This window comes from Scyliorhinus canicula, chromosome 2 (assembly GCF_902713615.1).
Source record: "Scyliorhinus canicula chromosome 2, sScyCan1.1, whole genome shotgun sequence".
Classification (NCBI taxonomy): Eukaryota; Metazoa; Chordata; class Chondrichthyes; order Carcharhiniformes; family Scyliorhinidae; genus Scyliorhinus; species Scyliorhinus canicula.
This window is the reverse complement of record NC_052147.1, coordinates 132,658,366-132,672,609: the sequence shown is the minus strand read 5'-3', so window position 1 is coordinate 132,672,609 and position 14,244 is coordinate 132,658,366. Positions and strand designations below refer to the sequence as shown.

Sequence of the window (14,244 nt, the reverse complement as noted above, 5' to 3'; positions counted from 1 at the left end):
ATTGGCCACGCTAAACTGCCCCTTAATTGGAAAAAAAATAATTGGGTACTCTAAATTTATTTTAAAAACCTCAAAGTTTCCGGGCGGAAATCTCCCCCCCCCCCCCCCCCCCCCCCCCCCCCACCCCCATGCCGTGTGGGAGAATCGCCGGGGCGCCGCATGAGTCCCGCCACGCTGCCCCGGCACCCGCACGCGATTCTCCCAACCTCTGCCAAACCAGCGCGGCGAGAATCATGGCTGGCTGGAACGCTGGGGGGGGGGGGGGGGGGGGGGGGATAGGGGGCTGGGAGCAGCGTCGGGACTTTGTCTCCATTTCCGAGAATTGCGCGCTCCATTCTTTGAAATTTGTATCCAACTTCTGTCCATCCACGAGGGTTTAAAATTACCTACACCAATTCAATTATTTCATTTGAAACATGCATATTTATATTTCCTCAAATCAGACAGCCTTACTTCTGTAATGGGTAAATTGTTAGAAGGTATTCTGAGAGACAGGCTCTACAGCCATTTAGACAGGCACGGGCTAATTAGGGAAAGTCAGCATGGCTTTGTAAGGGGAAAGTCATGTCTCACGAATTTGATCGAGTTTTTTGAAGGGGTAACCAAGAAGGTAGATGAGGGCAGTGCAGTCAGCGTTGTCTACATGGACTTTAGCAAGGCCTTTGACAAGGTGCTGCATGGTATGTTATTGCAAAAGGTTAAATATCACGGAATCCAGGGTGAGGTAACCAATTGGATACAAAATTGGCTTGGCGACCGAAGCCAAAGGGTAGTTGTGGAGAGTTGTTTTTCAAACTGGAGGCCTGTGACCAACGGTGTGCATCAAGGATCAGTGCTAGGTCCACGGTTATTTGTTATATATATTAATGATTTGGATGAGAATGTCGGAGGTATGGTTAGTAAGTTTGCAGAAGCCACCAAGATTGGTGGCATAGTGGATAGTGGAGAAGGTTATATAAGATTGCAACAGGATCTCGACCAATTGGGCCAGTGGGCCGATGAATGGCAGATGGAGTTTAATTTGGATAAATGTGAGATGATCCATTTTGGTGGATCAAATCAGGGCAGGGCCTACTCAGTTAATGGGAGGGAGTAGGGGAGAGTTATAGAACAAAGAGATCTAGGGGTACAGGTTCATAGCTCCTTGAAAGTGGAGTCGCAGATGGACAGGGAGGTGAAGAAGGCATTCAGCATGCTTGGTTTTATTGGTCAGAATATTGAATACAGGAGTTGGGGCGTCTTGTTGAAGTTGTGCAAGACATTAGTAAGACCACTCATGGAATACTGTGTTCAGTTCTGGTCACCCTATTATAGGAAGGATATTGTTAAAGTAGAAAGAGTGCAGAAGAGATTTACGAGAATGCTACCGGGACTTGATGGTCTGAGCTAAAAGGAGAGGCTGCATAGACTGGGACTTTTTCCCTGGAGCGTAGGAGGCTTAGGGGTGATCTTATGGAGGTCTATAAAATAATGAGGAGCATAGATAAGGTAGATAGTCAACATCTTTTCCCAAAGGTACAAGAGTCTAGAACTAGAGGGCATAGGTTTAAGATGAGAGATACAAAAGAGACCAGAGGGGAATTTTTCTCATACAGAGGGTGATGAGCATCTGGGATGAGCTGCCAGAGGCAGTGTTAGAGGCGGGTACAATTTTTTCCTTTAAAAAAAGTTAGACAGTTACATGGGCAGGGTGGGTATAAAGGGATATGGGCCAAATGCGGGCAACTGGGACTAGCCTAGTGATAGAAACTGGGCGGCATGAACAAGCTGGGCCAAAGGGCCTGTTTCCATGCTGTAAACATCTATAACATCTATAACTCTCCAGTTGCACAAGCAGTTTCCCCTCCAAATAATGAGCCTCTGAGAGAAAAAAAATGAGTGGCAGGGTTTACGCCATCATTCTGTCGAGGTGGGGCTTGATAGGGCCGTCATCCTGAACCACAGAGACTGGAGCACCATCTTCAATGTGTGCGCCAATCAGTGCTGCAGCCTAACGGCCCCAAGCCCCCATCACAGAAATATCCAGGGCTCTCTTCCCCCCCACCCCTCAACAATCTTCACCAGCCTGTGTCGCTGATCCCGCGCACGGTCAGTGCAGGCACAAAGTTGTTCCCATTGATTGTAAATAGTTAGGGCCCTGAGGACCAAACCCTGTGGCACATCACTAGTTACAGATTGACAACCAGAAAAAGACTCATTAATTCCCCATTCCCGGCTGTCTGTTGGTTAGCCATTCCTCTATCCAAGCTAATATATTACCCAACCCTGCGGGATCTTGCCTTATGTATTAAACTTCTGTGCAACACCTGATCAAATGCCTTCCGGAAGTCCAGATACAGGATCCCATTATCCATTTGTAACATTGTTGAAGAATTAGTCAAACACAATTTACCTTTCATAAAAAGGGTGGGCGCGATTCTCCCAAACCGGGAGAAATCGTAAGGCTGGCGTCAAACCCGGGCGGGTTTGACGCCAGCCCCCCCCTTCCCGACCGGGAACCGATTCTGGTCCCCGGTCGGGGCTAGCAGCCCGACGCCGTAAGCTCCGGCATCACGGGCTTAACGAATTTCGTTAAGCCCGCTTGCCCGAGTTAGCGCCGGCTGACGCGTCATATGACGTCAGCCGCGCATGCGCGGATTGGAAGACTCCAACCCGCGCATGCGCGGATTACGTCATCGCGTATTTGCGCAAAACCCGCGCATGCGCGGGCCGGGATGCCCCTCAGCCGCCCCGCGAATGGATACTGCGGGGCGGCGGAAGGACAAATAGTGCACGGGCATCGGGCCCACTGCCCGCGATCGGTGGGCACCGATCGCGGGCCCATGGCACCCTTGGCACGGCCGTGGTACTGCCGTGCCAATCGGTGCCATGGTTATAAAATGCGAGTGTTTACGGCCGTTTTTACGAACGGCCAGACCAGGTGTGTTTGCCGTTCGTAAAAACAGCCGTAAAGGGCTGGGAACTCGGCCCATCGATCAACTGAGAATCGCTGCCGGCCGTAAAAAAACGGCGGCAGCGATTCGTATCGGAAGTCGGGCGTGGGGGGGGGGGGGGGAGAATAGCGGGAGGGCGTCGGAACAGCGTGGCCGTAAAATCTTACGAGCCACGCTATTCTCCGCACCGTCGGGAGTGCGGAGAATCTCGCCCGGTACGTTTGAGAGGGCACTTTTATCTAAAACTAAATTCCTTTGGTTTTCACTAACCCACTCACGCACCATCTCTATTTTCATTCACTCCCTTACTGATATCTCCCTTACTTATCTAATGAGCCCATCAACTAACATCTGATGGGAGCCTTGCCTCAGAGGAAACTCAATGCACAACCAACGTGATCAAGGCCTCATGTTTGTGAGAGGATTGAGCCCAGGAGACTGTGAAACCACAGACATAAACCACAACATCGACCCAGAGAGCTGACATTATTTGAAAGGAAGCATTGATGTACCTGTTGGGCTGAGAGAAAAGCAGTCAGGGCTTCCTGTTTACAGCCCGGTTAATCTATGATAGAATTTTAAGAGTTCTGAGATAAAGAAGGGCTGATGGGTCCATTACAATATCAGATCAGACAGAACGTTCAACATCGCTATAGTAACAAAGCACAGGCTCAGCCCCCAAAAGGCTGTGTGCAGATCAATTTAAAAAGTGGGGGAAAGCAGGAGCATGGAGGCAGGATGTTATGTAATGATAGACACAGGGAGGCACCCAACCGGACTTGACAATCCTGAACTGGCTTTTGATTTCAGCAGGGCATCTTGCACTGTGCCAGCCAACTAGATTTTTGAGACACAAAGGCCTAGTACTAAACGTAACCATCAGCAGCAGAATCTAGGTCTTTATGTGAAAGACTTAGGCTAAGGGTCAAAGGGCGGCTCTTCTCAGTTGCTGAGTGACAGGACAGTGTTGGCCAGAGCCTTCCGCCACTTCCCCGCTCAGTTAAAACCCACTTCACTGGCTCTGAATCTCACTAATAGATATTATCAGGAGTAGAGCAGAGAAAATTATTTTGAAAAATTAATAAATACATTTAAAGGAAAATCACATTTTAAAAAAATGAATGAGACAGTGGGCATAGGATTACAAAGAACACATACTCAAAAGGAGAGATTCAAATTTTGGTGGTACAGGTTTGTTAATTGGGAAATCAATTTTGGTCCCTTGTTCCACACTGTAACCAATCACTTTTTGTCGATGTACCATTTGTCAATGTCCCCTGTTGATTATTCTTGTGTCTACTATGTACATACTGTGTACGTTCCTCGGCCACAGAAAAATACTTTTCACTGTACTTCGGTACATGTGACAATAAATCAAATCAAATCAAATCAGGCACTAATATTCGTTACAAAAAGTTCAACTAATTGGAGATTCTACCCTAACACTCAGTGCCTTCCTGTTTTAAGGTCACCTGGTCAGGCCTACAGCATTCCCTTGCTGCTGAGCTTCAGGACACAGTGCAGGTGCTACGCACAGAAGCTCTAACATGGAAACCGGCCTTCTGGCTCAATCTGGCCTTTGCCCTCCACACAAGCATTTACCCAACCAAATTCTTTTACCCCCTTTCCTTCGTTCATCTATCCAATCTAATCTTGAATATTGGCATATATTGTGCCTCAAATAATAACCCTGGAAGTGACGTCCACAGCCTCAGCTTGGAGCTTTAACTCTGCTGCTCTGTACAAACCTGCTTCCTTCTGGACCGAATTTCATTTGATCTGCCGGCTTTGACCTTTATTGTGATCTCCACCTTCAGTGATACTTTCTACCCTCTGTCTCTTTTTCAGTATCTAGTCTGTTTACAAACAGGTGGCAAGTTGGACTATTAAGTCTGTCCTACACCATGATACCTGGCCCATCACAACCAGGCATTCCTTCGTCGCCCAGCTTGCCCACTCTAGCAGCCGTGTAACCTCCCAAGAGAGGTCATAAAAAAATCAAATATTTAAAAAATCGAAAGGCCAATAAGGAAAAAAACACTTTGGGAAATGCCTCTCCAACCCACAGGCGATCAAAACTTGTAAAATGTTTTCTTCGGGATGTGGTCTCTGCTCCAGTTCTCATTTAAAGGCATAGGGAGGGACTTCCGGAGGTGGCTATGGAGTGAGTAGTCGCACATTTGGTGGCTCCCACTCGAGGTGGAAGTCTATTGTCCTTTTTCATCTGAATTAAGGGGTGTTGGTTGGTGAAAGGTGTATGAGCCCCAAGGGATAGTGGTGTTCCATCGGTGAGTCCACTTTATGGCTTACTTGACCAGAAGTGTGATGAATAAGAGGCAGAAGTTTGAGTGAGGGGGTATTCAAGGTGGAACATAAGAAAAGATGCAGAGAGTGCTGGGGCGGTGTTGCCCTGCCAATGGTCTATCGAGAAACTGGTGGAGTTCCGGAATGCAAAGTTCCAGCAGCAGAGACTAGAGGCCTCACAGGACCTGGCGAAGGTGGTGGAGCCGCTGAGAGAGTGGAGCAGAGGTTGGAAGTGCAGGCCCAGGCCCTCCAGAAAGTAGAGGAGTCGGTGGGTGAACATAAGGGATGTCTGGCCTCGATGGAGGTCCAGATAGCGCTTGTGGTGGTGAGCCAAAAGAGTTTGAGTGAGCAGATAGACGAGCTTGAGAATTGGTCAAGGTGGCAGAATCTACGGATTGTGGCACTGCCTGAAGGGATCAGGGAACGCAGGCCACAAAAAATTTGGGAAGTTGGTGGGTCTTTGACCATCCCCCCCAAGAGGTGGATCGAGTGCACAGGCTGGCCTCCTCAAGGAAGAGGTGAGGTTTGGGGTGTTGTACCCCCCACATTTGTGGGTCACGCATCAGAACCAAGAGTTTTATTTTGACACGCTGAAGGATGCGTCAAATTTATGTGAGACCACGAACTAGGTGATGTGTGAGGACATTGAACTATGGAGATGTTAATGTGGGGTTATATGGTGGACGGATGGGTGTATTTAATGGTCGCAGTTGCTGAGTCGGTGAGTGTTCTCTTTTTGACTTTTTTGCTGCGTTTTTCTGGGAATTGTGGGTGAGGGGCGGTTGGGAAGAGGGAGTAAGCCTAGGCCTCGAGTGGGGGCCACCATGCTAGCTGGCTGGCTAGTTAACGGGAGTGAAGTGCGGGTTCGAGTTGTGGAGGTAGTAGTGGGGGATAGGTAGGTATCTTTTGTTTTTGTTTCTGTGTTGGGGGTGGGGAGGAGACGAAGGCTGACGTGGGCAGAGTTGGTGTGGCGCAGTTGGGAAGGAGGAGAGGACAGCGAACATCTTGGGATGAACCCGAGGGGGAGCAAGGCGTGGACCTGGGCAAGCTGGTTGAAGAGGGATTATGGTTGACCAGCAAGGGGGAGGGGGCGGAAAGCCCCCTGACCCAGTTGAATATGTGGAACATCTGAAGCTTATATGTCCCGGTCAAAAAATCACGCGTTTTTGCTCATTTAAGGAGTTTGCAGGAGACGCATCTGAAGTTGGGGAACCAGACAAGGCTGAGGAAGGGCTGGATGGGACAGCTGTTCCACTAGATATGAAGACGAGGGGGAGTGGCGGTGCTGATTAACAAAAAGGACAACCTATCAGGAAGTGGGTGGTAAGGGAGGGGTCGGCATGGGTGTGTATGGAGGTGGCTTCATGTAAGGGCACCAGATTGGGGGCGTTGGGAACTGTGCCTCTGCCGTTCCCGCCGGCACGGTACTCCACCAGACTAGTGGTGGTGCCGGCCCTGAGAGTTTGGGGGCAATGGAGGAGACATGTGGGAGCAGTGCAAGCATTGGTCTGGGCCCCAATCTGTGATAATCACCGGTTTTCCCCGGGAAGTACAGATGGGGGGTTCCAGATATGGCGGAGATTGAGAGAATGGGGGATATGTTTATAGAGGGGAGCTTTCCGAGTATGAGGGCGCTGGAGGAAAAGTTTGGGTTGGCGAGGGGAAACAAATATCAGGTATCTGCAGGTGCGGGACTTCCTACGTAAACAGGTATCAACCTTCCCGCTCCTACCACTAAGGGGGATTCAGGACAGGGTAGTTTCCAAAGGGTGGGTAGGAGAAGGGAGCATCTCAGACATTTACAAGGAACTTATGGGGTCAGAGGAGACGCAGACCGAGGAGCTGAAGCACAAGTGGGAGGAGGAGCTGGGAGGAGAGATAGAGGATGGTCTGGAGGTTGAGTGGAGTCAACGCGTCCGCAACATGTGCCAGGCTCAGCTTGATACAATTCAAGGTTGTTCACCGGGCTCACAAGACAGTCGCCCAGATGAGCAGATTCTTTGGGGCGGAAGACAGGTGTGCAGAATGTGTAGGAGGACCAGCAAACCATGTCCACATATTTTGGACATGCCCGAAGCTGAGGGGATTCTGGCAGGGGTTTGCGGACGTCATGTCCACGGTGTTAAAAACAAGGTGCGCTGAGTCCAGAGTGGTGATTTTCGGGGTGTCGGAAGATCTGAGAATCCAGGAGGGGAAAGAGGCAAATGTTCTGGCCTTTGATACCCTGGTAGCCGAGAGACGGATACTATTAGCTTGGAGGGACTCAAAGCCCCCGAAATCAGATACCTGGCTATCGGACATGGCTAGCTTTCTCTGTTCGGAGAAAATCAAGTTCTCCTTGAGAGGGTCAATGTTAGAGTTCGCCCGGAGGTGGCAACCGTTTGTCAACTTCTTAGTGGGAAATTCATCGTCTGCAGATGGGGGGAGGGGGGGGAGGAGTTTAGATTAGAGTAGGGGGTTAATAAGTATGCGACCTGTACGAGAGGTAAATGGCTGTTGCGCTATGTTTATGGTTTCATGTATATTGTTTCCTTTGTTGTTGTCACTATACCAAAAATACCTCAATAAAATGTTTATTAAAATAAAAACAAAAGGATAACCTTCAAGGTGGGCATATTGTGACTGATCCGGGGGATGGGGGGGGGGTGGGGGGGGGAGGTGCCCTAGGTCCCGGAATGTTTCGGCGATGGCTAAGGGGTTGTTGGGGTTTATGGAGTGTATGGGTGGGGCAGACCCATGGTGGTTTGAGGGGCAGAGGGTGAAGGAGTTTTATTCTCACGCGCACCGGGTGTACCCCATATTGATTTCTTTGTTTTGGACAATGCGTCGGTGGCGGGCGTGGTAGGATTGGAGTATGCAGCGATTGTGCTGTCGGACCATGCACCGCAGTAGGTGGCTCTGGAGGCGGGGGCACAGTGGAAGCTGCATGTGGGGTTAGTGGTGGTCAAGGAGTTTTGCGAGAGGGTGAAGGTGGCCATCTGGAATTACGTGGAGCTCAATAAGGGGAATGTTTTGGTCTCCACGCTGTGGGAGACGCTGAAGGCAGTGGTGAGAAGGGAATTTATTTCAATCGGGGCGCAGAGGGAGAAGGTGGAACAGACGGAGAGGGCGAGGTTGGTGGAGGACATCTTGAGGAGGAATCGTATTCAGTGGTGCCAGATGAGGCATTATTAAAGGAAAAGCAAAGGCTTCAGATGGAGTTTGGGCCCATATCTACGGGGAAGGTGGTGGGACAACTGCGCAGATCTAGGAGGTTGATATACAAGTACGGGGAGAAGGTGAGTAGGATGCTGGCACATCAGTTGAGGAAGCAGGCAGCGGTGAGGGTTATTGGGAAATTGAGTGATGAGAGCGGTACAGTGGTATTGGAGCGGGAGGGGGTTATTGAGGGTTTTTAATCAGGGTCTGTATAAGTCGGAAGCCCCGATGGGGATGAATTGATGAGACGGTTTCTAGATCGACTGGAGTTCCCTGGGGTTGAAGAGGGCCTGGGGACCCCGATCAGGCTGAGGGAGGCTATGGACTGTGTGGGGCCAATGCAGACAGAGAAGGCCCCGGGCCTGGACGGGTTCCCAGTCGACTTTTCTAAAAAGTTTGGGATGGAGCTGAGGCCCCTGCTGGTGGAGATGTTTAATGAGTCGAGTGTGAGGGGTGAGGGGTAAGCTCGCTTCCCCCCCCCCCCCACTGTCTCAGGCTTCCATTTTGTTTATCTTCAAGAAGGATAAGGACCCTGAGCAGTGTGGGTCATATCGTTTGATCTCGCTGCTGAATGTAGATGCAATGGTGTTGGTGACGTGGATAGAGTGTGCACCGGGAGTGATAGGGAAGGACCAGACGGGATTCGTGAGAGAGCTGAAGTTTTTGGTGAATGTTCAGGGGTAGCTCTTGGAGGGGCGGGAGGTTGAAGTGGTTGTGGCAACGGACGCGGAGAAGGCATTCGATAAGTCAAATGGGAGTATTTGTTTGAGATGCTAGGTAGGTTTGAGTTTGGACAGGCTTTGTGGATTGAGTTCACCTGTTGTAAAAGGCGCTTAAGGCAAGTGTTCAAGCAAACTAAGCTCAGGTTATTTTGAGTTGCACTGGGGGACAAGGCAGAGGTGTCCACTCTCCCCGCTGCTCTCTGCCTTAGCAATTGAGACGTTGGCAATGGTGCACATGAATTTTAGAGGGTGGAGGGGCATCGAGAAGGGTGGGGGGAGAAATCGGGCACTGGGTTTCGTTGGATGCCGATGACCTCCTTTGTATATTTCAGACCTGGTTGGGTGCTTCGAGAGGATCATGGGGATGCTGGGGGAGTTCGGGTCTTTTTTGGGGTATAATTTCAATATGGGGAAAAGCAAGGTGTTTCCAGTCAGCGCATGGGGGCAGGAGAGGATGCTGGGGAGCTGCCGTTTCGGTTGGTGGCGAGAGTTTTTGCTACCTTGGGATACAGGTGGTGCGGAGTTGGGCCCAGCTGCTCAAGTCAAACTTGGCATGGCTGGTGGAGGGAATGAAGGCGAACTTTAAGAGGTGGGATGTGTTGCCATTGTCATTGGTGGGTTGGGTTCAGACAGTGAGGATGACAGTGCTGCCAAAGCTTTTGTTTATGTTCCAGAACCTCCCGATGTTTGTCCCCAATTCCTTTTTTAGGAAGATGAACAGTATGATTTTGAGATTTGTATGGTGGGAGGTTAGGAGTCGCAGGTTAGGAGGGTGTTCTTGGAGAGCGGGGTTGGCATTGCCAACTTTGATAAACTACTACTGGGCAACACACATGGTTATAGTTAGGAAATGGAAGGTGGGCAAGTGGTCGGTTTGGGGGCAGACAGAGATGGCACCCTCGTGTAAGGGGAAAAGTTTGAGGGCACTGTTGTTGGTGCCCCTTCCACTTTCACCAAGGGCAGAACAGCAATTGCAGAGGCTCACTGCTGTCTCAGAATAGAAGAAGGGTCATCTAATATCATATCATAGGGATTGATATTCTGACCCTTCCCATCAACCAGACCTTCCGGTTCCCCAACGGCAGGCGAGCCATGCAAAACACTGTAGACTTCTGCAGGAACAGAAGTTCCGCCTCCACCTGCGCCGCCGGAAAACATGCCCATGGTCTATTGATACTGTCCAGGTTCAGTTTCTGCTCCTCCACAGTGTACTGGTTCCGAGGCATTCCTGTCTGCTCCCATCTTAACCTGCATTCTACACCCATGTTGGCAGCTCATTTCTGCTTTGCACTATTTGTCTGCTTTGACGCCTCGAATTCTATTCCTTTAACTCATCATTCACAAACCGTAACAACAGAACATAAGACATGGGAGTGGGGTAGGGCATTCAACCCCTCCAGCTGTGTCCAAAGATGTGCAAGTTAGGTGGATTGGACATGATAAATTGCCCTTAGTGTCTAAAATTGCCCTTAGTGTTGGGTGGGGTTACTGGGTTATGGGGATAGGGTGGAGGTGTTAACCTTGGGTAGGGTGCTCTTTCCAGGAGCCGGTGCAGACTCGATGGGCCGAATGGCCTCCTTCTGCACTGTAAATTCTATGATAAAAAAAAAAGCTGCTCTACCATTCAATACGATCATGGCTGACCTCATTGTGTTCTTAACTCCACTTTCCTGCCTGTCGCCCAATAATCCTCGACACCCTTGTGGTTCAAAAACCTGCCAACGCACCTTGAATATATTTAATAATCCAGCCTTCACTGCTCACTGTGGGAAAGAATTTCAAAGATTAACCGCGAGATCCCTCACTTTGAAACTGTGCCCCCTAGTTTTACACCCCTCAGGAAGGAGAACATCCTTTCAGCATTGTCCCTGTCAGGCTCCTTCAGAATCTTACACTTTTCTCATTACTCTAAATCCCAGTGAGTACAGGTCCAATCTGCTCAATCGTTCCTCATCAGGCAACCCCCTCATCCCAGGCATGAGCCTGGTGAACCTTTTCTGAACTGCCTCCAATGCCAGAAAATCCCTCCTTCTTAAGTAAGGAGCCAAAACTGTACATAGTACTCTGAAGTGCAGCCTCACCAAATCCCTATACAGTTGTAACAAGACTTTCCTACTTTTATACTTCATCCCTTTCACGATAAAGGCCAACAATCCATTGCCATCCCAATTACTTGCTGTACAGATAACGTTTTTGTAATTCATGTACAAGAACACCCAGATCCCTCTGTACCTCAGCGTTCTGCAGTCTCTGCTTTCCTATTCTTTCTGCCAAAGTAGACATCATATTTGCCCACATTATACTCCATCTGCTAAATCTTTGCTCACTCGCTTCACCTATGAGTCATGTTTTGTCCATTTTAGCTGTAACTAATTATTTATTCGTCGATGTACTGTGCACTTATTCGCCTTCACTATAACTATCTATTTTTTTGTTTGTTTACTGTGTACATATCCTTTGCCGCAGAGAATACTTTTCATTATACTTCTGACTACTCTAAACCTCTTCCTCTATATAAACCTCCCTGCCATATTCACAGCCACCCTCTGCAACTTGCCGTCACTCATGGCCTGCTTGTCCCTATGGTCCTAATCACTGACAAGGCCACCCCGGAGTATTCCGTCACCCTTGCATCCTTATCCCAACCCCAAATTACTTCCGTTGCCCCAAATAATTTAAAATCCCACATTCAGCTCTCCAATCACCAGAACATTTCTGCAGTTGCAGTTTGAGACAAAGAAGGACAAATCAGTCCATTGAACAGCACCCCATCCAAGGCTTAAACACTCATTCCATCCATTGCTGATGCCACCATGGCTACAATGCAGCAACTTAAAGAATGGTTACAGCACAGAGAAGAGCCAGGGATGAAATCTCCGCCTCCCCAGCTGTGTGTTCCTCAGTAGCGCACTGTTGCCGGCAGCAGGATACTCCGTACCCGCCGTCGGCCAATTGGCTTTCCCATTGTAGCCACCCGACCCCACCAGGAAAGCTGCGGGCAGGTGTGCGCTGCTGGGGGAAAGGAGAATCTTGCTGGTGGAGAATTTACCCCCTGTCATCTCCATACCAGGTTCCTGCAAAAGATATTCACCTAGCCCCTGTTCTTTGACACCACCGTCCAAACCCTTGCCCTATGCCACCTAAAGGAATAAAAGCAAGGGGAAACCAAATCACATACCATCCTAAATTGGAAATATACCACCATTCCTTCATCATTACTGGGTCAAAGTCCTGAAACTCCCTCCTTAACAACTTGGTGGGTGCACCACATGGACTACGATGGTTCAAGGAGGCAGCTTACTGCCACCTCCTCAAGGGATGGGCAATAACTGCCAACATGCCAGCGATGCCCACATCATCACAAGATAGTACATGATATATAAAAAGAGCTTTCAATAATGAAACTTTTTCACTTTATTTCATAGTGGCAAACATGAGCATCTCCACTCTCCAATTTCTGAAGGCCAATCATAATGGAGAAGCCAGCCTGGTATGTGCGTTAAGGAGCACAGAGGCTGGTGAAGAGCTCCAAGTCGTCCTGTACAAAGGCGAACAGAGTCAAAGAACAGAAGTGTGTACTGCTTCCTTCACCAACGGTACAATGGAACCCTCGGAGAGAAAAGATTTGTTCCGCTGCCAGGTTTCGCTGAGTCAGAATAATGTGTCAATAACCGTCTCGGGCCTCAATGTGACTGACACAGATCGCTACTTCTGCCAGGTATCAAAAACGCACCCACCACCTTACTTTGAAAGCCCCGGACAATGGACCATCATCTACATCAACCGAGCAACCAACTGTCACGCAGGTGAGTGTCAAGGTTAAACTGTATACTCAGTCCTTTTGCCTCAACAACACATTGCAATGTGACGAATCTTTCTTGCCAAATGTTGTGCGACTTGGTGGTTAAGTGCTTGGCTCCATGATAGAAAAAAAAAGAGGCTGTGAGGGGGAACGGGGCTGATACGGTTAGTCGGGGGGGGGGAAATAGAAGACTTGTGCGGAATTCCAGCTGCGTTGAAGGACGGGACGTGCTTCACCATTAAAGCTGTTTAAATATTCCGCCAACTGTTGTTTTTTTGGGGGGCAGCATGGTAGCATAGTGGTTAGCACAGTTGCTTCACAGCTCCAGGGTCCCAGGTTCGATTCCCGGCTTGGGTCACTGTCTGTGTGGAGTCTGCACATTCTCCCCGTGTGTGCGTGGGTTTCCTCCAGGTGCTCCGGTTTCCTCCCACAGTCCAAAGATATGCAGGTTAGGTGGATTGGCCATGCTAAATTGCCCTGAGTGTCCAAAATTGCCCTTAGTGTTGGGTGGGGCTAATGGGTTATGGAGATAGGGTGGAGGTGTGTGGTTGGATAGGGTGCTCTTTCCAAGAGCCGGTGCAGACTCGATGGGCCAAATGGCCTCCCTCTGCACTAGAAATTCTATGAACTATGTCTGCCTCGGCCACAGAGACACAGATTCCCTCGTCCAATTTCCAATCTGTGGTGAGTTCACTCTCAATCAGAAGTCTCTAAACCGCACCCCCCCCCCCCCCCCCAATACCAACAACCCACCAACCTTCCCCATTTTAACCCCCCCCTAACCTCCCTCCAAACCCCGCTTCTCCCTTGCTGACCCCTCAATTCTCCTTGACGAAAATCAATGAACGGTTTCCATCTCTGGGTGAAATCCTTATTGACCCCTGCAGAGCGAACCTGACCTTCTCCAACCTCATGAATTCTGCCGAGTTACTCACCTACACCTCTGCCTTCAGCGCCTCCGAGTCCCGCCAACTCGGCATTCTGCCCCATTCACAGCACAAACAGCTTCCCTCAAGAGCAACTCACTTCGTCCCGCTCCACCATCTTTCCCGACTACTCTCCAAACCTTCCTTTTCAGATAATTATCGAATTCTATTTTGAATGCCTTGATTAAATCTGCCTCCCCCAAATTCTTGTTCCAACAAGAAGCTGCATCAAGAAGCTTTTCCTTGTGTCGCTGTTGCTTCTATCGCCAGTCAAATCGGCGCCCTTTGGTTCGCGACTCTTTCGCCAATGGAATGGATAAGAACATAAGTAGGACAAGGCTGTTCACCTTCCTGAGCCT

The 14,244-nt window shown here is 49.5% G+C and overlaps 1 protein-coding gene across 1 annotated transcript in view; it reads left to right on the top strand.

Moving 5' to 3' along the window:
- LOC119962407 (cytotoxic T-lymphocyte protein 4-like) overlaps window positions 1-14,244 on the top strand; it is a 71,387-nt gene that overhangs the window by 34,333 nt on the left and 22,810 nt on the right. Inside the window, exon 2 of the mRNA XM_038790366.1 lies at window positions 12,583-12,963. Coding sequence (XP_038646294.1) covers window positions 12,583-12,963 — 381 coding nt within the window. The remainder of the gene's footprint in view (window positions 1-12,582; window positions 12,964-14,244) is intronic.